General features: G+C 39.2%; 1 protein-coding gene across 1 annotated transcript in view; it reads right to left on the bottom strand.

Annotated features, from left to right (window-relative positions):
- NAV3 (neuron navigator 3) overlaps window positions 1-22,889 on the bottom strand; it is a 382,585-nt gene that overhangs the window by 168,471 nt on the left and 191,225 nt on the right. The window contains exon 9 of the mRNA XM_052639853.1: window positions 19,984-20,099. Within this exon, the coding sequence (XP_052495813.1) occupies window positions 19,984-20,099 (116 nt within the window). The remainder of the gene's footprint in view (window positions 1-19,983; window positions 20,100-22,889) is intronic.

The following is a 22,889-nucleotide window of genomic DNA, read 5'->3' as shown; positions in this document are numbered from 1 at the left end:
TAGTCAACCTGTTCGCTTTTCTTCCACAATATTTATGCCATATTTTTTTAAAATACAGAAAAATTGTACCCATTGAACATCTATATAGCATTTAACATCTATAATAGAAACTTACTGTTGGTGGGGACTTCAGAGATTCTCTGGCCTTACCTCTCAGCCAATGAAGAAACAAATCTCTGACTCACTAGCCAGGTGGCCATATGTTTCTATCTGAAACCTCTAAGATTAGAAAGACTTCCTCTTCTACAGTAAGAGCTGATTCTTTCCAATATTAGACTATTAGATCTAATTATAAAAACAACTCTGAGGATGAGTAATAATTTGTCTCCATTTAACTTCCACCCAGGGATCCCAATAACTCTGAAACAACAGAACAACTTTACACTACTTTACCAGGGTGCCCCTCAAAAAGCCAACTGATTATTCCCTGTCCAACCAAACATCACTACCTTGTTCTTTTTTCTTCATCCTGGATGGTTGTCAAAGCAACCACCACTCTTCTGCCAGTCTGCAAATCTCTTTCTTTAATTCACCAACTATTTGAATTGCTGAAATACGACTAATAACTGTATTATTATTTTAAACTTAGAAAATACTGAAAAACCTCCCTAATTAACTATATGCAAGATGCATGCATGCGCACACACACACACACACAGGAATGTTACTCAGTCATAAAAAGAATGAAATAATGCCATTTGCAGCAACATGCATGAACTTAGAAATAATCATACTATGTGAAGTTAATCATGCAAAGACAAATATCATATGATACCACTTATATGTGGAATCTAAAAGAAATGAAACAAATAACTTATTTACAAAACAGAAGCTGACAAGGAAAGCAAACTAATGGTTCAGTTCAGTTCACTCAGTCGTGTCCAACTCTCTGCGACCACATGAATCGCAGCACTCCAGGCCTCCCTATCCACCACCAACTCCCGGAGTTCACTCAGATTCACATCCATCGAGTCAGTGATGCCATCCAGCCATCTCATCCTCGGTCGACCCCTTCTCCTCCTGCCCCCAGTCCCTCCCAGCATCAAAGTCTTTTCCAATGAGTCAACTCTTCACATGAGGTGGCCAAAGTACTGGAGTTTCAGCTCTAGCATCATTCCTTCCAAAGAAATCCCAGGGTTGATCTCCTTCAGAATGGACTGGTTGGATCTCCTTGCAGTCCAAGGGACTCTCAAGAGTCTTCTCCAACACCACAGTTCAAAAGCATCAATTCTTCGGTGCTCAGCCTTCTTCACAGTCCAACTCTTACATCCATACTTGACCACAGGAAAAACCATAGCCTTGACTAGATGGAACTTAGTCAGCAAAGTAATGTCTCTGCTTTTGAATATGCTATCTAGGTTGATCATAACTTTTCTTCCAAGGAGTAAGCATCTTTTAATTTCATGGCTGCAGTCACCATTTGCAGTGATTTTGGAGCCCCCAAAAATAAAGTCTGACACTATTTCCACTGTTTCCCCATCTATTTCCCATGAAGTGATGGGACCGGATGCCATGATCTTTGTTTTCTGAATGTTGAGCTTTAAGCCAACTTTTTCACTCTCTTCTTTCACTTTCATCAAGAGGCTGTTTAGCTCCTCTTCACTTTCCGCCATAAGGGTGGTGTCATCTGCATATCTGAGGTTATTGATATTTCTCCCGGCAATCTTGATTCCAGCTCGTGTTTCTTCCAGTCCAGCATTTCTCATGATGTACTCTGCATATAAGTTAAATAAGCAGGGTGACAATATACAGCCTTGATGTACTCCTTTTCCTATTTGGAACCAGTCTGTTCCATGTCCAGTTCCAACTGTTGCTTCCTGACCTGTATACAGATTTCTCAAGAGGCAGGTCGGTTGGTCTGGGATTCCCATCTCTCTCAGAATTTTCCACAGTTTATTGGGATCCACACAGTCAAAGGCTTTGGCATAGTCAATAAAGCAGAAATAGATGTTTCTCTGGTGCTCTCTTGCTTTTTCCATGATCCAGCAGATGTTGGCAATTTGATCTCTGGTTCTCTGCCTTTTCTAAAACCAGCTTGAACATCAGGAAGTTCATGGTTCACGTATTGCTGAAGCCTGGCTTGGAGAATTTTGAGCATTACTTTACTAGCATGTGAGATGGTTACCAAATGGAAAAGGCTGGAGGGGATAAATTAGGAATTTGGGAGTAACATATACTCACTACTATATATATAAATTAAACAAGGACCTTCACTCAATATTTAGTAATAACCTATATGAGAAAAGAATCTGAAAAAACTATGTGAGCATGCAAACATTATATATATATATATATATAAAAAACACCGAATCACTTTATTGTACACCTGAAAAGAACACATTGTAAATCAACTCTACTTCAATTAAAAAAGAAATTAAAAAGTCACCCATTGTATCCTCATGCACATGGCATAAACTTTTCCAATCCTAATCCATGTGATTTCTAACCTAGGAAATTAATATATGTTTAAATATCAGAACTGTATTTAACTTAGCCCTGAAGAATCTAATTATACCTTCTCCAGAAATTCTTCCTATTCTCCTCTTCATAAATACAACACAGCATATTAGAGAAATGGTTATAAAGAAGTCTATGTCTTATTTCCAAATAATCTGGCAGAACCCTGAAGGAAAAGGAAGGCTTTGTAAGAAAAATCTTAAAAGGTGACTACAGCCATGAAATTAAAAGACCCTTGCTCCTTGAAAGAAAAGTTATGACAAACCTAGACAGTGTACTAAAAAGCAGAGACATTACTTTTTGCCAAAAAAGGTCCATCTAGTCAAAGCTATGGTTTTTTCCAGTAATCATGTATGGATGTGAGAGTTGGACCATAAAGAAGGCTGAGCACCGAAGAATTGATGCTTTAGAACTGTGTTTTAGAAGAGTGTTCGAGAAGACTCTTGGGAGTCCCTTGGACAGCAAGGAGATCAAACCAGTCAATCCTAAAGGAAATAATCCTGACTATTCATTGGAAGGACTGATGCTAAAGTTCTAATACTTTGGCCACCTGATGAGAAGAGCCAACTCATTAGAAGAAACCCTGATGCTGGGAAAGACTGAAGGCAAAAGGAGAAGAGGGCGTCAGGGGATGAGATGGTTAAACAGCATCATGACTCAATGTACATGAGTTTGAGCAAACTTCGGGAGATAGTGGAGGACAGGGAAGCCTGGTGCGCTGCAGACCATGGGGTCGCAAAGAGTCGGACACGACTGAGTGACTGAACAACAGAAAAAAATATCACTACAATCAAAGGAAAGGCAGAGGTAAAGAAGGGATTTACTGAAAGTGGCAGAAAAAAGGTAATAGTCAAGGATGAGACCAAATTGAAGACACACTAAAGTTAATACTGATGTGGTGGTGTATCCAGCACGTCACACAGTAGAGAAGCCAGTGATTCTAAGTGATGGGGAGAGATGAAGAGTCTTAAAGAAGAAAGCGCTGAGATGATTTTACTGGAGGGAGTAAAGGAAGAGCAATATTGCCCTTGTACGAGTTTCCCAACATATACCTTTATACGTACCCTGTCACCAAGCCCTTTCTCTCAGGGAGAACTTTCACACTGCAATCAGACTGCATTTCAATCACCTACCTGCCAATTTCTTAATATAATAACACTGATATTTGAATTAATTTCAACCTTTTTTACATAAACTTTAAGAACACTGTATTTTCAGACATTCCATTTTCACTCAGCATTTTTTTTAAAAAACATCTTTATCACATTTTAAGTTTCCTTCTTCCAATCCAACAGGCATCTTAAGTGCTTGGATTCTTCCCAATGAATCCCCTGCTTGTTTACACAGCTTCCCTCATGTTTCAGGGCCATCACTTCTCTCCCTCCTCTGGTTTTTCCCCTCACGACATCCACTCATGACACTGAGCCGCTCATAACCATCAGACAAACGGACATTTCCCTCCTAGCACTTACTGAGCAGAACATAGTCACTGCCTCATTCATGTCGGGGAAGATAATAACCAAATCAAAATTTATTGTAGTAAATGTTCTCAATGACCCACAAACGGCAAGATGAAGTTAAATGTACTTGGAGAAGGCAATGGCACCCCACTCCAGTGTTCTTGCCTGGAGAATCCCAGGGACGGGGGGGCCTGGTGGGCTGCCGTCTATGGGGTTGCACAGAGTCTGACACGACTGAAGTGACTTAGCAGCAAGCCCCCTAAGGATGGCACAGGCTTGAAACAGCCTGTAAATTTGTATCCAAGTGATGTCTAGAGAAATGGTGGTAGGGAGAGAATGTCAACCTAAAAGGTCAAATATAAAAGCACAAATAATATGAAATATTTAGTAACAAAAGTTAGAAGAAAATGTATTTAGTGAGAAAGGTGTTTAGTCTCAAAAATGTATTCTGTTTCACTTTTATAACCTTAAATCTAGCCATTATTCCTGAAGGAAGCCTCCTAAGTGTCAGACAAAGTAGTAAAGGCTTATACACACATTTTCCAGAAGGCCATATTCTGAAATTCACTTTGAGTTTTCAACATTATTGCGAACTGTTTTCTCTTGGCTTGTAACATCTCTTCTCTGAGCAGGACACAGAATAACAGGCTCAGTTTGGTGCTTCTGAATTTTTACTTAATGGCAGACTGACCATTTAAACTGTGGGGTCTTGCTCTTATTTTTCATGCTTTAATTACATGCATTATAATTAACACTGACAGTCCTGTTATCTTTTAGGAGGAAAACAAATTATATATCAATGAACCTTCAGTTCAGTTCAGTTCAGTCGCTCAGTCGTGTCCGACTCTTTGCGACCCCATGAACCACAGCACGCCAGGCCTCCCTGTCCATCACCAACTCCCAGAGTTCACCCAAACTCATATGCATCGAGTCGGTGATGCCATCCACCCATCTCATCCTCTTCGCCCCCTTCTCCTTCTGCCCCCAATCCCTCCCAGCATCAGAGTCTTTTCCAATGAGTAAACTCTTAATAACCTTATTCACAGAGAATTATATCTTCTACAGTACCCATATTACAAACGTTATTTTTTAGAGTTTAGCTGTCTGATTTATTTGTAGAAATCACCGTAGTTTTGTGGATTACCCCCAACAGGGAGTTGGATACAAAATTTTTCAACTCATCAGGGTAAACCAGACACTTTGGGGGGCAAAAATAGCAAAATATAACTAGCAGTTTTACTAGTTACCTTTTCAATATTCTCCTATATAGTTATAACACAACCCTTAGTCTGTCTAATTTATTAGAATATATAAGAATAAAGAATTGAACTCAGGGAACTCTGCCTAAAAACTAACTTGGAAGAGGCCATTTTGAGTCAGAAGCAGAACCCACTTAAGCACCTGGCAGAAATCCTGAAATTCCTGTGTGCTATGGGCTCGGATATATTTACCAACTTAAAATGCATCATTATTTAGGGAATTGCTTTGCAATGATTCATTATCCTGATATGATTATTCATATCAGAGCTGTTTGAATAAACTCTTCCTCTTACTTTCTCATCTGCATTTTTGAAAACTGGCATCTGTTGGGGGAGAAAAAAGCCTTACGGAGAACAATCCCATAAATACAATTAGCAGATACTCTGTTTAAAAACCATGGACTACACAGACACTTATGGAGAGCTGACCCTCTGACAGTAATGCTCCAAGTTATTTATGCACAAAAAGGCATGTATGATATACACATCCACCCACAGCCTGCTATAATTTAACAGAACAACCAACACACGCTGTCAGAAGACTTCACTCTGGTCGTATCTTTGAGAATACTTACATAAGAGGTACTCAGAACAAGATAAATGCTACCATTTTCTAGGCAAAAGACAAATGTGACTTGATGCTACCGTTTCAGAGGATCAAGAGAAGAAAAAGGAGTCTTAAAGATTAAGACTCCCTCTCTTGCCTTTGTACTGCATGCAGGATTGTTTGTTTGTTTGTTTTTACGAGAAGCTTTCATCACAGAAATCACACAATGGTGAAGAAATAAATCTTCAGTGTCTGATCACCTAGGATATTCAGATTCAGAAATCACCATTCCTTCAACTGCAGAAACATTCTTCTTTTAAAGCTAAACTGACAAGCAAAATGGAGCGATATTTGCCTCTGCTGTCTCTCTAAGCTGTTTCACTGAGATTTCAGAAAATCTCATAAAACTTCTTGTAACAGGAAGGTCTACAAAGAGAATAAAAGCAAACCTGTATCTGGCATCAGCTGAATGAATCAGAAACAAAGAGATCACTGGTCTGGTTTAATTCTTGTGATTATAAGGCCTTTGTGGAAATAAACACACTGATATAAAAGAGGATATGGTCAATGGTTAAATACTTAAAGAGTTTTTGAAGAAGGCTCCCTATGATATAAATATGGTACAGGAGAGCACTGGATTTAAAGTATTTCACTTCACTTTCATATAGTTTACCTATTCAGGCAGGTGGCGAACTAAAGAGTTACTTCAGACTTATTCATAACTAGTTAATTAAAGATTATATCAGAAGTTACTCCTAACAATCATGTCATCAAAAAGGCCTAGTTTGTAAAGCATCAGAATAGTTCACACTCATCTACATAGTGATTTGAATAGTTACAATGTACACACTCAGAAATATTTTTGTCCAACACTTTTTAAAAAGAGAGTCAAGCTGTCAGAAGAGACCTCTGCATTTCTAGAAGTGTAACTAGAGTGCATGGTGCTCGTCACTGAGGTACAAAAAAAGCCATTTGTTCAGACACCAGGGAGGCAGCAGGAGAAAGTTGACTACACACAAAAATTGACCCACGAGCTCCATCATTCTTCATTCCACATCTGTGGTGAGATCACCTTGAGAGAAGTTGAACAAATAGGCCCTACTGATGACTAAGTAAAAAGCACATTTGGAGTTTTAAATCGTGAACACTTAATTCTGGCTATCTAGATTCTGAGCCAATAATGCACAGGGCAGGTGCTTGCCATTCACTTTCTCCATGTAGACTTTACAACTACTTCTCATAGTTCAGTTTGCCAAAGACAATCATTTCAAGACACAAGGAATTTAAAATTCTTTTGAGTCATGGTGGCTTTTTTTATTAAAAAAAAAAAAAAAAGTCAGTAGGAAGAACAGAAGCTCTATGGCTCATGCAAAAGGCCAGCTCCTTAAAACTCCATCCTCCTTTCAGGAGCAGACCCAACTTACCTAACAAGTCAGTGTAAAGGGCCTCTTCCAGATCGCCCAGCATCGTCAGGATGACATCTTCATCCAGATGGGCTGTGCCTTCCCGCAGGCAGCTTTCTCCCTCCTCCTCAGCCCAGCTCCGGCTGAGACTGCCGGGCCTGGAGGACACATTTTCGTCTTCAGACCGGCTGTCTTCATCGCTCTCACCTTCTAAGCCTCTTCTGGAAGTCCACTCTTCTAAGTTCTCACTGCCTGAGCGGCTGGCGGGCAGGAGGCTCCAGGCCCCAGGGAGGCTTGTGTGGTACAGGGACTGCATGGAGCGGGACGAGCACCTGGAGAGTGAGCGCCTCTCTGCATAGCTGGATTCCCTCTGGCTGGCCTTGGCGGCATTTCCAAACCAGTTGGAAATGCGCACAGCAGGGCGCCTCTCCCCCTCACTGGTGAGGGACAGACTGGTCAGAGATTTCTGCTTCTGAAGACAAGCTCTCTTTGGCCTTACTTCTTTGCCCCGAAACACAGAGAGTTCAGCTGGCCGCTGCATGGTTCTCTTTATTGGCTTCTTTTTCAATTAGACTTCATATTGTCTTTCTGCACAGAGATGCCAACTGGCCCTTTTGCTTATAATTAACACATGCACTTCAAGAAAAGCTCAGGCCAGGCTCAGACATTCACGTTAGATTCTAGAGCTGTAGCACAATCAATGAGTTGCCTACAATTCAGCTTGCCATGTCATCGCCCTCATCAGCAGTACTCACAAACATTTTGCTTGGACATATCAGAAGCAGAAGAGAGTTCACCAGACACTTCTCCAGCTGCAAAGTAGCACAGGAAGCCACCACGTTTTCCAATCTTCCTCCAATCACATGTCTCAGCAGGGAGATGGGTCCACTTTTCCCTCTATCGCTTCTGTATTCCCAAACGCGAGGAAGTGAAGCACAAGCTCCCCAGATGTCTCTGACTGCGCTTTTTTTTTTTTTTTCCTCTCCCCCTGTCTCTCACCAGCCCTTCACTGATCTGGGTCTGCAGCCCTTAACTCTAGAGGAACTGACATGGTGTAGCATGCACAGCCTCCTCATCAGAGCCCCGTAACAGCAGACTAAGCGCTGAAGCCACCCCTGCACGAGCCTCTCGTGTTTCAGTATTCCACCTGCATTCGCAGATCTACGGCTCTTCCGTGCTGCTGCAGTGGATGCTGCTGGCTGCCATGGCAGCAAGCATCCTGCTAAATTGAAACAGAGGCACAGAAGCGGCTGTCCAGCCTAGCATGCCACAGGTTTCAAAGCCAAGCCTGAATGAGATGCTACACGATTAACCCTCTTCACGTTTAAATCACTCTAGGCTACCCCGCCTCAGATACAGAGGCACGCGCGCGCGCACTCACCACCGCCCCCCGCCACACACACACTTACTCACTCACTCTCACACATAACACACGCTCCACGACACTGAGAATGACGGACTAATTCTCCATAGCTGCAGGCAGCCGAAGCAGGCAGATCTGTCTTCTGAATGTTGCGATTCGTGCTACAAAAGCACAAATCAAATTCAAGAGGGTAAAGGACCTAAAAAACAAGAGCATGACACTCCACCGGCAGGCAGATAATGGTTTAAAGGGAAAGACTTCACCTTCTCTTTTAAAGAGGAAAATCAAGGGCTTTTTATTTTGAGGATATTTAGGATTACACAATCCTACTGTACAATAAAAGTCAACATTTCTTCCTATAAAAACAGAAAAAATAAAACCTTCAAAAGTTTTTTTTTTAATTTATTTTGAGAAGGGATTTTTTACTTAAAGTATATAATTGAGAGTTAATGGCTAAGTGTGTGGAAGACAGTGACACGACAAAAACATAAAATGTGTATTATGTTTTCTGACATGGAACATTTTTCCTAGTCTATTCTATAAGCTTATCACTGTGTAATCGGTCTTTATTTTTAATCTTTTGATAAAAAGCAGAAAACCTAAAGGGTAAGTTTCTTGTATTTATCTTACAATCACCATCCTGAAATTCTGATTTTAGGAAGACTTTGAAAATACTTATCAAGTGTAGTAGAGACCATGTTCTACTGAGAGCTAATGAGAAGAATATCAAGGAAAAGCTTATGAGATTGTTTCTGTCCATAAACATTCCTCTCCAAAAGGGGGAAGCATGGAGAAACAGATTAAAATATTTGTGTCATTCAAAGTGATATAATTCCCTAGCACATAATCTCCTGAGCTAATATGATCAAATTAATTCTGATTTTTCACATCATATTACTAACTTCAACTATGTGTTGTTGTTGTTATCTGCTCAGTCATGTCAGATTCTTTTGCAACCCCATGGACTGTAGTGCGTCAGGCTCCTCTGTCCATTGGATTCACCAGGCAAGAATACTGGAGTGGATTGCCATTTCCTTCCCCAGGGGATCTTCCTGACCCAGGGATCAAACCCATGTCTTCTGCATTAGCAGCTGGATTGTTTACCACTGAGCCACCAGGGAAGGCCAAAGCTGGGGGTAGGGGGATGCCCAATCTTCTAACTATATAAATTATCATTACAATGTACACTGCCTACACCTTTACATAGATAACAACTTACTTTGCAAAATTAATTGTTTCTTATGCTCAAGCTCAAGAGGGACATGAGTACACAGATACATAAAAGAGAATCAGATGGAAAGAACAGCAATTACTTGTGATAAAAAATTTTGCGATTAAATGAACCTGTGAATTTTAAGTACAGATTCTCAATTCTCCACTTGTCAAAAATAAATTATGTTTGTATAAAATGTGCTTAAGTCTCCCCTGGTGGCTTGGTGGTGAAGAATCCACCTGCTAATGCTAGAGCTTCAGGTTTCGTCTCTGATGCTGGTAGATGCCACCTGCTGCATGCAAATCAACTAAGCACCACAACTCTTGAATCTGTGCCCTAGGGCCTGGGAGTGGCATCTGCTGAAGCCTGCCTGCCCTGGAATCTGTGCTCTGCAATAAGAGGAGCCACCCAACTAGAAGCTCGCACCCTGAAACTAAGGGCAGCCCTGCCGGTGGCAACCAGAGAGAAGCCTGTGCAAGCAACAAAGACCTAGCACAGCCAGAGATAAACAAATGTATAAAGATATCGTGTTTAAAGAAAACAAGGGCACAAAGGCTAAGTCACAGAAACTGAAAACTGGCCTTCTACATCATTCTACAAAGTGCTTTTTTAAAGATTAGAATGCTACTCCACGTTGGAGTTTTGTTTTGCTTTTTCTTTCTTCGTTTGGAGTTATCGTGATCCAGTGAATCACTAGATTACAAGACCAGAGTAAATTTGTTAAGGTTAGAAAACATTAATTTGTTTGATAGGTATTATGCTGAAGCATACATGTAGCAGCTTATAGTCTTACAGATTCACCAAAAATGGAATTCTTATGCTTTAGGCATCAAGAGTTGAGCATATATAAGTAAAAGCAATAATGATGCTCTCTTTTTATACAAGGAAACTTGTGTAGCAGTCAGCTTAGACCAGCAGTTCTCAAACCTAAATGTTCAGAACCTCTCTGAGGGTTTATTACAACTTAGCCGGTGGTGCCCCATCCCCAGCCCTGTTCATTCAGACAGTTTGAAAGGAGGGCTTGAGACGTTGCATTTCTACATATTCCCAGGTGATGTAGCAGATACTGCTGGCTCTGGAACCCCACTTTAATAACTTATAGGCTGAGACCAGTGGTTTTAACTGGGTCCTCCTGAGGGGACATTTAGCAGAATCAGGAGACAGTTTTGTTTGTCACAAATGGGGGTGTGGTATTTCTGACACCTGGGAGGAAGAGGCCGATGCTGCTGCTATGATGCCACAATGACAGGGAACCTCATCCCACCCAACAAAGAATTATGCAGACTACATGTCAGTGGTTCCAAGGCTGAGAAATTCTGGCTTAGATTAAGTTATACTGTATTTATAAATGATTTAGAAATGTTTGGCTTCCAGTAACAAAGATGCTCTGTTGCTCACATTAATGTCCACTCTACGTTGGCAGCAGTTCTGATCCAGGTACCCTTTATACTAAGAACCGTACTAAAAGAGCAACTTTCCATAGTCTGGGATATATTGATATGAAAGAGGGAAAAAGAGATGAGAAATACCAGATTCTGCTCAAGAATGGTTCATGTCATTTTTCCATTCATGATTATTGGTCAAACGAATCCACATGGTCCATTCTGATTCAGTGGGGCAAAACATAATCTTCCTATAGGAGTGAATTTAGGAAGAGGTGGCTAAGTTCACTGGATTCACTAATAAGGGGCTGGTTATTTTGAAGACATAAACCTAATAGAGGAAAGCATCAAAAGGGCATTTGTGTTTGTCTCTTTGTTTAAAGACACTGTCAACTTGTAGTTATAGTAGTTCTTCCTCTGGAAACTATATCCTTAAGGCCTCAAGTTTACCCTGAACAACAGCCAGAAACCTAATTATTGCTTCTCTAAAGGCAGTTATCTCTGCTTGCTTGGGAGTACATTTAAACATGGGTGTATTCATATGTATTTATATTAAACTGTTCAAATGTATGTTATACAGGTGGAAGAGAAAGCCTCAGGGCGTAAGAGACAAACACCCCCAATCAATGCTGAAGATGTGAATCACTCTAATTTAGCCAATACCTCACGTAAAACATAGCCACTACAATGTTCTGAGAAGGAATGTTTTTGAGCTCTTTAGTAAGGATAATTATAAAGTAACTATTTAAGTAGAAGATCTAAACTGATTTAAAATGACCTGAGCTTTATCATCTTCGTCTTTATAAACGTCCAAGAAAGAGGCAAGATAAATGATCATTTACACAGATCTTAAATATGAAGTATTTCCCATTATTCAATACAAAGACTGGAAAGTCGGAAAAAGACACATGTAACCATTAGTTTATCTCTCTGTTTAATCTAAATTCTTACTTCCTGAGTCCATCCAATTATTTAATTACATTTTTATAAATGACATATTGGCTTTGCTGATTCTGTTTCAGTTTGGCATCTACCATCATTTTTCAGTTGAATATAAATTCTATATAAAGGTGAAAAAGTGGATTAAATAAATGTGATACACATTGGTATATAGCCTTATGCAAAACAAGGGAAATGTGGGGATGTATGTACTAAAAAAAAATCTAAAAACTTGCTAAATGATTCCAGTGAAATGGAAAGTACATCTGGCAGAATCTCTTGATACTTGATGAAAGGGATGGTTTCTGAGGCCAAATTCTTTTTGTCAACGAAACAGAGAATAAAACCCAAGCCAGGCAGTAAAATCTAAACTGCTATTTCAGCTGAACTTGTAATATTGTGAGCATGGCATGACTCCTAAATGATAGGCTGGAAGCAAGAAGCTTACTCACTCTGTGTCACAAATTTCATGAAACATATCACCTGACTACAATACTTAATAGAAACATCATCATCAGATTGGGTGAGTATTACTAGTCTGCTCCCCCAGGAACATGAGAAACAATAGGAAACTTGAGAGAAATACATAAAGACTTTGGAGGGATATAAGGTTTCTAAACTGTAAAAGTCTTGGGCTTTCTTTAGAAAATGCTATTTTATTGAGTGTCATTCATTTCTGATACTTATATTTATACCTCAATTTAACTAAATTTTTAACTTCTGGGAACATTTAATCATGAAGACACTGTTCTTATAAATTCACATGAGCTATACAACAAGCTGAGCTTCCTAGGTAACTTAGTGAATCCCTCTAACAATTCTTCTTTTCAAAATGAACCATTCAGGTTTGCTCCTTAACAGTATCAGAGAACTTTACAGGTCATGCATCTCACAGGTCATGCAGTAGAGGTGCTTTTAAGGTTTGTTTAAGCACAAACAGGGATTTTCTCGGGTAACACAACATAGAAGTGCAGGGAAGAAGGGAGGGCGTTTCTCACATGGCTTGTTCAAGAGCTCAGTGAAAGTGAAAGTGAAGTTGCTCAGTTGTGTCCAACTCTTTGTGACCCCATGGACTGTAGCCCACCAGGCTCTTCAGTCCATGGAATTTTCCAGGCAATATTACTGAAGTGGGTTGCCATTTCCGAGTGGGTTGCCATTTCCTTCTCCAGCGGATCTTCCCAACCCAGTGATCGAACCTGGGTCTCCCGCACGGCAGGCAGATGCTTTACCGTCTGAGCCACCAGGGAGCTCAGACATTGAGCTAATTCTCTCCTACTTCAGGTTCTGTTTTCTCTACATTTGTTTCACAGGAGGGTGAAGGTAACTAACTGTCAGCACCTCCAAGCTTTCTTTTGATTAACTTCGGATCTAGTGGAAAAACACAGGTCTCTTTCCTAACGGTCAAGTAAGTTCTAAGACTGATTCTCACTGGTTCCAATTCAACTGAATTGAGTCACATGCCCACCCCTGAAAGAGTCCCTGTGGTCAACAGAATGGGTTGTTCTGAAAGGATCTGCTTGGGTAAATTTCATCTGAACCACATGAACAAAGGTTGATGAGGCTGTGGTTGGTTCCCAAAAAGAAAATCAAGGCACTGTTTTTAGAAGACGTGGCAATGTGTTCAGGTAAGACTGTACCAGGACATCAAGGTACGTCCACTATGAAGCCAATGATATTTAAGATACAGAGCTTCTTACTTGATTGAGCCCCTTTCTAAACAACGCAATTCTGTATTTTTAAATTATTTTCAGGATTTTCCAAATTGTATAGCCTCTAACAATTCACAAAATCTGATTTTATCCAGCCAAGACTGACTGCATCAGAGGAGTTCTATATTATTTACATGTATGAGGTCCCCACAGCAACATTTAGCGGTAAAGGTTCAACAATAGCATTGAAATTGTGGGTTAAGAAAATCCCAAATGTGCTCAGTTTTACAATAAGAAATAGAGGAAAATAGTAAGGTAAGTAATTTTGTTTTTTCAAAATTTTTTGATTGAAGTTTCTTTTTCCTGGAATATTATTTTCTGATTTCTTTATCCATTAGAATTCTACTATACACATGTGACCTTCTTTTAAGCTCTAAATAAATCTTTGCAGCAAAGTTAGTTGTTCCCATAAATCTAGTAATTCAATTATTCATGGTGTTCAAGTTTGTCTCTTATTCCTCTATAGGAGAACCCATGTCTTAGTCATGTTTGTTTTCCTAGCCTTTGGCATGCTTGGCATTTATAAAGGACCGATGATGATTACTGAAAAGATGAATGGAATGAAATCCTATCTCACAACAATCCTGTGAGTTTATTAAGCATCATTATAGTCACCTCATAAAACGAAGGGAACCAAGGAACAGTTCAAACAGCTAAATAATAGCAATGCAAGAGCCAGAATCATTTTTTTATGCTTCCTAGAACATTTACCTTCTCATATCTCACACTGTCTTTGAAGAAACATTCTATGGGCCAGTCTAAGGTATGGCTTAGCAATAAAATCAAGTGTTTGTGTACTTTCTGGTTTCTGCAGCAATAAGAGAAATCAGAAAGAGAAAGGAAGTGGTGGAAGAGATCGAGAAAAGTTGTTGTTTTTTTATTATGATTGGAAAGAGAGCAGCATCCTGTGGGCTATAGAGTGATTTGGTATAGAGGGAGATATTAAAGAGGTAGAAAAGAAACTAATTCAAGTAAAAGTGGAGTAAACAGATATACAAGCTGACCATTGGGAAAGACCCTGATGCTGGGAAAGATTGAAGGCAGGAGGAGAAGGAGACAACAGAGGATGAGATAGTTGGATGGCATCACCGACTCAATGGACATGAGTCTGAGCAAGCTCTGGGAGATAGTGAAGGACAGGGGTGCCTGGCGTGCTGCAGTCCACGTGGTTACAAAGAGTTGAACACGACTTAGCAACTGAACAACAAATAAGTATAAATGCTGGGCATGGGTAGGTATGGTGGCAGGGGTTTGTGAAATTCTTTTTTCTCTGCTTAAGTGGAGATTTGAGAAGCAGAGAAAAGGTATAAAATTGTCATCCAAAATCTTGAGATTTTTCTTAGATGACAAAAAACAGTAAATGCACCAGAGAAATATGGAATGATTGCCAGGCAGCATTAATTACTCAGTTGAGGTTGGTGGTCGTGAATGTAAAGCAAATCACGTCAACATGTCATGTGTTTTTCTCCAGGTTCATTCATTGCTGGTACAGACTAGGTGGAGATTTGAATGTCACTAGGTCTATGGTTTCATCCAATGAGTACAATGAAGTAAGAGAGGGGTAAGGAAGTAAAGAGTACATGCAAAAGTAACATATTCCATCACTATCAGAATTCACCTGATTAAGGAAGGAAGAAAGGACATGTAGAGTTTGGTGGGGGTAAGTTATAGGTAGTGGGATCAACGATTTAGACATCTTAGAACCAGTGGTGTTGGCAGAGAATGAAAGGGAGCACACTGAAAAGAAAGGAGGTTGTCATGAGCAAGAGTGGGCTGCATGCAAGTGGGATTATAGAAGAGGTGCAGATTCTGATGATGCCCAGATCTAGGGTACGAACAGGAGAGTAAGTAGCTCAAGGAGGGATAAGAAGACAAGATCATTAGAAGAAATGCCAGAGTTTGCCATCTCATTGGTCTACTTCCCTATGGCTACCATCCTTTCATCACTGCTGTACCAGTATTCTCTCACCTAGATTTAAGTAGGGAAAACCACTAGACCATTTGTGTATGACCTAAATCAAATCCCTTATGATTATACAGTGGAAGTGAGAAATAGATGTAAGGGAACATCTGATAGATAGAATGCCTGATGAACTATGGATGGAGGTTCGTGACATTGTACAGGAGACAGGGAGCAAGATCATCCCCATGGAAAAGAAATGCAAAGAAGCAAAATGGCTGTCTGGGGAGACCTTACAAATAACTGTGAAAAGAAGAGAAGTGAAAAGCAAAGAAGAAAAGGAAAGATATAAGCATCTGAATGCAGAGTTCCAAAGAATAGCAAGAAGAGATAAGAAAGCCTTCCTCAGTGATCAATGCAAAGAAATAGAGGAAAACAACACAACGGAAAGACTAGAGATCTCTTCAAGAAAATTAGAGATATCAAGGGAACATTTCATGCAAAAATGGGCTCAATAAAGGACAGAAATGGTATGGACCTAACAGAAGCAGAAGATATTAAGAAGAGGTGGCAAGAATACACAGAAGAACTGTACAAAAAAGATCATCACAACCAAGATAATCACGATGGTGTGACCACTCACTTAGAGCCAAACAACCTGGAATGTGAAGTCAAGTGGGCCTTAGAAAGCATCACTATGAACAAAGCTAGTGGAGGTGATGGAATTCCAATTGAGCTATTTCAAATTCTGAAAGATGATGCTGTGAAAGTGCTGCACTCAATATGCCAGCAAATTTGGAAAACTCAGCAGTGGCCACAGGACTGGAAAAAGTCAGTTTTCATTTCAATCCCAAAGAAAGGCAATGCCAAAGAATGCTCAAACTATAGCACAATTGCACTTATCTCACACACTAGTAAAGTAATGCTAAAAATTCTCCAAGCCAGGCTTCAGCAATACATGAACCGTGAACTTCCCGATGTTCAAACTGGTTTTACAAAAGGCAGAGGAACCAGAGATCAAATTGCCAACATCTGCTGGATCATGGAAAAAGCAAGAGAGTTCCAGAAAAACATCTATTTCTGCTTTATTGATATGCCAAAGCCTTTGACTGTGTGGATCACAATAAACTATGGAACATTCTGAAAGAGATGGGAATACCAGACCACCTGACCTGCCTCTTGAGAAACCTATAAGCAGGTCAGGAAGCAACAGTTAGAACCGGACATGGAACAACAGACTGGTTCCAAATCGGGAAAGGAGTATGTCAAGGCTGTCTATTGTCACCCTGCTTATTTAACTTATATGCAAAGTACATCATGAGAAACTCTGGGCTGAAAGAAGCACAAGCTGGAATCAAGATTGCTGGGAGAAATATCAATAACCTCAGATATGCAGATAACACCACCCTTATGGCGGAAAGTGAAGAGGAACTAAAAAGCGTCTTGATGAAAGTGAAAGAGGAGAGTGAAAAAGTTGGCTTAAAGCTCAACATTCAGAAAACGAAGATCATGGCATCCGGTCCCATCACTTCATGGCAAATAGATGGGGAAGCAGTGGAAACAGTGTCAGACTTTATTTTTGGGGCTCCCAAATCACTGCAGATGGTGACTGCAGCCATGAAATTAAAAGATGCTTACTCCTTGGAAGGAAAGTTATGACCAACCTAGATAGCATATTCAAAAGCAGAGACATTACTTTGCAAACAAAGGTCCGTCTAGTCAAGGCTATGGTTTTTCCAGTAGTCACATACGGATGTGAGAGTTGGACTGTGAAGAAAGCTGAGCGCTGAAGAATTGATGCTTTTGAACTCTGGTATTGGAGAAGACTCTTGAAAGTCCCTTGGACTGCAAGGAGATCCAACCAGTCCATTCTAAAGGAGATCAGTCCTGGGATTTCTTTGGAAGGAATGATGCTAAAGCTGAAACTAGTACTTTGGCCACCTCATGCGAAGAGCTGACTCATTGGAAAAGACTCTGATGCTGGGAGGGATTGGGGGCAGGAGGAGAAGGGGACAACAGAGGATGAGATGGCTGGATGGTATCACCGACTCAATGGACGTGAGTTTGAGTGAACTCCGGGAATTGGTGATGGACAGGGAGGCCTGGCGTGCTGCAATTCATGGGGTCACAAAGGGTCGGACACGACTGAGCAACTCAACTGAACTGAATGATAGCTTACTGAATATAAGGAAATATCTTTCCTTCATGAAATCTCCAGTTTGCATTGACAGAAATTTTCAATATTGCAACCACAGACTCACTTTAAACACATGATCATAAGAATGATGCAATCAAATCAGCCTCATTTAGGCACTTATTTGCCATTTTCTTTCTTTTATTATATTCCTATCTAAATTATCGATTCAAATCTATGATTCTACAACAACAATTATTGTAAAACCTAATATTGTACCTTCTAATAAATCCATCAGGCTATTGCAAAATGTTAAAGTCTAGTTTATATTTCACTTTCAAATATTTTATTAAAACCAGAACATTAAATGGAAAATTTTAAAAAATTCCAGTTTTATTGAGATAGAATTGGCAGATAGTACTGTATGAGTTTAAGGTGTACAACATAGTGATTTGACTTACATAAGTAGAAATATTAGCTGGAAGTATGAAAAAATGATCAAATGGTCAAAAGAATAAAAAAACTGAAGAAAGAATCAAACATGTTCAGAGATACTAAGTGATATACTAATTTCAGAAAAACAAGTTTCTTTGTAAAATTCACATCAAAATCTGAAGTCAAAGTGTAATAAACGCATATTCTCCTACAGATTTGAGTTCTTATAATTTGTAGGCTTACTGATACTATTTGAAGGCATTCATGAATAAAGAAATGTGTAAAACATATACATCTCCATACCACACTATGTTTAAATAATATATAGTCACAATACAGATATATATCATCAATCACCGTGGGGTTATCTGGAACTATGGGAAACCAACACCTTCTAGTGATTGAAAAAAATCTACAAATCGTTCAAGCAATTCCCCCCATAACATCCCCATACCTATGCCTTGGCATTACCATTTCAGCCCTTACCCTGCACTGACCCATTTTAATTCCCACATGAAAACTCTAAAGCCTAATAATACCATGGATGTTAATTCCAAAAGGAACCCTTGGGATGCTGTGCTGTCATCGTTGTCAATATCCACGGGTGGATATTGAAGTAACGGCTAATGCTTGCCAAAGTGTTTAAAGTCTGATGAATGAGGACGTTTCTTAACTTCCAAATTTGTGACATGGTTAGGCTCATGAGCTTCAGAGCAGTATTTTGAGTCCTTGGAGTACTGCAGTAATTTTTTAAAAATTAAATAGTTCTATTAGTTTTTTCCTTAGAAATGGATAAGGGCTGAGCCAGAGATTTATTGAACTAACAAATATACCTCTATGTCTATGCATTCTTAAACTTGGAAACAGATAAAATGTTCTTCAACCCTCTTTCCCCTTGTTGTTCAGTCGCCCAGTCATGTCCAACTCTTTGCGACCCCATGGACTGCAGCATGCCAAGCTTCCCTGTCCTTCACCATCTCCTGGAGTTTGACCAAGTTCATGTTCATCACGTCAGTGATGCCGTCAAGTGAGCTCATCCTCTAATTTCTGCCTTCTCCTTCTGCCTTTGATATTTCTCAGAATCAGGGACTTTTTCTCCTTAGGAGCATTTAATTGTGTTAAGAGCCTACTTCGCTCCTTGTGAATATTGACCTGTATATAACAAAATTATTCCAAAAGCCTTTGCTATGTGCCTAGGCTTATCCAGATCCTAGGAAAAACAATGCACTAATGCTGAGAATCTGACAAATTGGGTCTGGAATTTGTATATGGCATTTTTTTTACATTATTTATATAAAATGAAAAAAATTTCCATAATTAGATTTTTCACAGAATACACATTTAGAGCCACTCTGCAGAAATATACAAAATAATACAGAATTGAAGATAAAGTAGGGTTGGATTGGCCATGAAAATTTAACAATCCCATATGATCATTAATATTTTTAAAATCTGCAAATATATCCAAGGACTGCCTTATTAACAACAGAAGTTTCTCCAGATTGTCTCTGAGAGTATTCAACTTGACTGAGGGCAACAATTACTTAAAGTCTCAGCCTCTGAGAGCACTACCCTTCTTTATAGAATTCTTTACAGAACAACAAAGAGATCATTCTAAGAAAAACAGTCAAACGCCTAAACATCTCTGAAGCATGAAATGTACACAGTCCATATATGCCTAAGGGAAAACAGTATAGCACAAATATGACTTAATAAAAAAGACTTATGTAGAGAGATTACAAGAATTCTGAGTTTGGCCTATGCATCAATCAGGTCACTTACCAGATATCTCCTCTAGGCACTGCTTAGCCGTCTTATTGTATGATAAATCCATCTTAGTAGGGCTGGTGCAGGAGTCGGCAGATGGTAAAGAGGTCCCTTCATTTTCTGGATGAGCTCTGAAATGAACCAAGAGGAGAGAAATGCAGATTGCTGTCATCAGTGACTCATCAAAGTTCTCTAATACAGGAAGAAATCAATGTATTAAAAGTTTTCTATTAAGGTGAATGAACATTTCTTTATGTCTGAGAAATTTCTTTATTTTTCACATAAAACTGAGATACAGTGGTTGTAGTGAGATATTAAATCAGATTTCCTTATTTTTCACATACAACCCAAGTTGTAATGAGATGTTAAATCAGATTTCCTAGACTTTTCTAAGTTTGAAAGCTTGTAATTACCAGTGTATTTTTTTTGACAAAAGGTTTCAAAAGATTCTTTTTTCTTTTAGCTGTTTTAGAGAAAGCCTGGCTAAATTGTGTTGTTCTGGGAATAATAAAAGCATTGAAAATAACCCAAATATTCTTTCCCTGCAAATTCTATAAAATATATCCTAAAATAAAAAGTATATATAAAATAAGTACTGACTCTACTATGGGCTATAAATGTAACTATGATGTTTTCATTTCAGAAAAAAGTCAATCAAAAAGAAATTCTCATTCTGAAAACCCCCTTTTTATATTGTTTTATATTTGTCTATATATGTACATGGATATGTATTTGTGTGTGATTAATGTGTAAAGACTGGGTCTAATTAAATAAAAGGCTCTCCACAGAAGGACCACACATGTTTTGATAGTCCAGTCTTCATGCAATGCTTCTTCCTTTTATGCACAGACAAACGTTTTAAGAGGCTCTCTCTCTCCTCATGCAGTTTCAAAATCTACATATATTTGGTCAAGAATACCACATATTTAGAAAGTCCGCACTATGAAGTACAAGAGAAAGAAGGAGACAAGACAATACAGCATTGTACACTGGACTTTGTTCTTCATAGTTACCTCATTTGTCTGGGGTCCCATTCCTACAGGGTTTGGACCATGGAAAGTAATCACTAACTATTTCTTACTTTAAAAAAAATCTAAAAAGAATATTTATATGTGAAAGAAAAATTCAGTATATCTTTAATAAATTTTTACCTAATATCTTACTTTTATTTTAAATCCTGGTTTTGTTTAAGAGAAAATAAAGTGTAGTCACTGATGATAAAAATATTTTCTTTTTAATTTATTGGACATGTCTAGAAAGTCTGAAAAATTCATTAGGATCTTAATAAATCATGGAAAATTAAATGCTGTGTATATGTATACAGGAATTGATATAATAAAAGACAGAGGCATGTAAGAGTTCATAGAAAGCTGTGCCTTGACCTCCAGTGATTTCTAGCAGACATTCCTAATTTTCAGGCAAAGTCCAAACTTACAGATACTTGTTTTTCTCCTTTTTTGACAGAACTTCATACTCTCACAATGTGACATTTGTGCAATTATTTGATAAATGTTCATCTCCAAAGTGGAGTCCATTCTCCGTATTTGAGCTCACCATTATACCCCAACGCCTAGCCCCACATCTAGCATATATATGAATGAGTAAATCTTATCAGTAGTGATTATAAAAATAGTCTTCTTGGTGGGTAAAATATATGGAAGGAAGCATGGGATCACAATGCATGCTTTGGGTCTGGTTGGAAACTTGGCTCTCTAAGCAGTTATTAACTCATGTGACCTTGCTAAGTTACTTAGTTCCTCTGAACCTCAATTTTCTTATGTGCAAAAGTAAAGAAAAATATGTTTTTCACAAAATAAGTGTGAGCTCAAGTACTATAATTACTAAAGGTCTGGAAAAGCATTCTCTTGAGGCTTGTGGGACTCTGGCCAATGTTAAAATGTGGGGAGTATATCTGGCTCTCTGTGCCACTTTCTTTCTCCTGTGTCCCCCAGGATCTCCTAGATGCCCTGTCTATCGTCCATGCCCACTCACTTCCAAAGTTCAGTTTCATCTACTCCTCCACTTGGGCTCTTTACTTGTGAGCCATTGCACCTCCTTGGCCTATTCTTTAGCCTGGTGTCTACGAATGAGGGGGGAAATATTCCTCTGACATTTTCTAAGGATTGTTATTACTTGCAGAAGAAGTTTAAATTGCTAGTATATAGTGAAATAGGAGACCCCAAGAGAGTGTACTGGCTGCCTGCCAAGGAGTCTCTGAGAGGAATGGGCGGTTAGAACTGGCTGGGAGCCAGGGCGGTCTACAGTCACACAGGTCAGAATTCACAGCCTGGCCTGTCAGACGCTGAGTCACGGAGAGCAGTTCTCTAAGATGGCTGTCCAATGCCCAACGGCAACTGGGTCATCCTAGAACAAAACCTGAGCTATCTCAGGAATCAGAATACTTGTAGCCTTAATTATAAAGACGCAGAGCATCTCCCTCTAGGAAAATCTCTACAGAGCAAAAGAATATGAAGAATGTATTTCGAGAGTAGAGTTTTTCTTTGCTGCAAATAAACACACCTTAAAAAGTACTTCTCAGTGTATGGCTTTCTTCCTCAGTATATGAAAGTGAAAGTGAAAGTGAAGTCGCTCAGTCGTGTCCGACTCTTTGCAACCTCCATGGGATTCTCCAGGCAAGAGTACTGGAGTGGGTTGCCATTTTCCTTCTCCAGGGGATCTTCCCGACCCAGGGATCGAAGCCCTCAGTATATGAAACCTGGTATTAGATTCCACTGGCCAAGTCCCCACCCTTAGATAAAAATATTCAAACTTCAGTCTTAGAAACCTTTGTTTTATTTTTTAATGTGACAGTGAACATTTCTGGCTGATTTGCTCTTTACCTTTTTTTTTTTTTTCCCATTTGTTGTTTTTAATTTAGGTCACAAGAGATAATTTTATTTATACCATATTTTCACATTCTT

The sequence above is a fragment of the Budorcas taxicolor genome, chromosome 5, assembly GCF_023091745.1.
Source record: "Budorcas taxicolor isolate Tak-1 chromosome 5, Takin1.1, whole genome shotgun sequence".
In the NCBI taxonomy this organism is placed as follows: domain Eukaryota; kingdom Metazoa; phylum Chordata; class Mammalia; order Artiodactyla; family Bovidae; genus Budorcas; species Budorcas taxicolor.
This window is presented reverse-complemented; position numbering and strand designations above follow the sequence as displayed.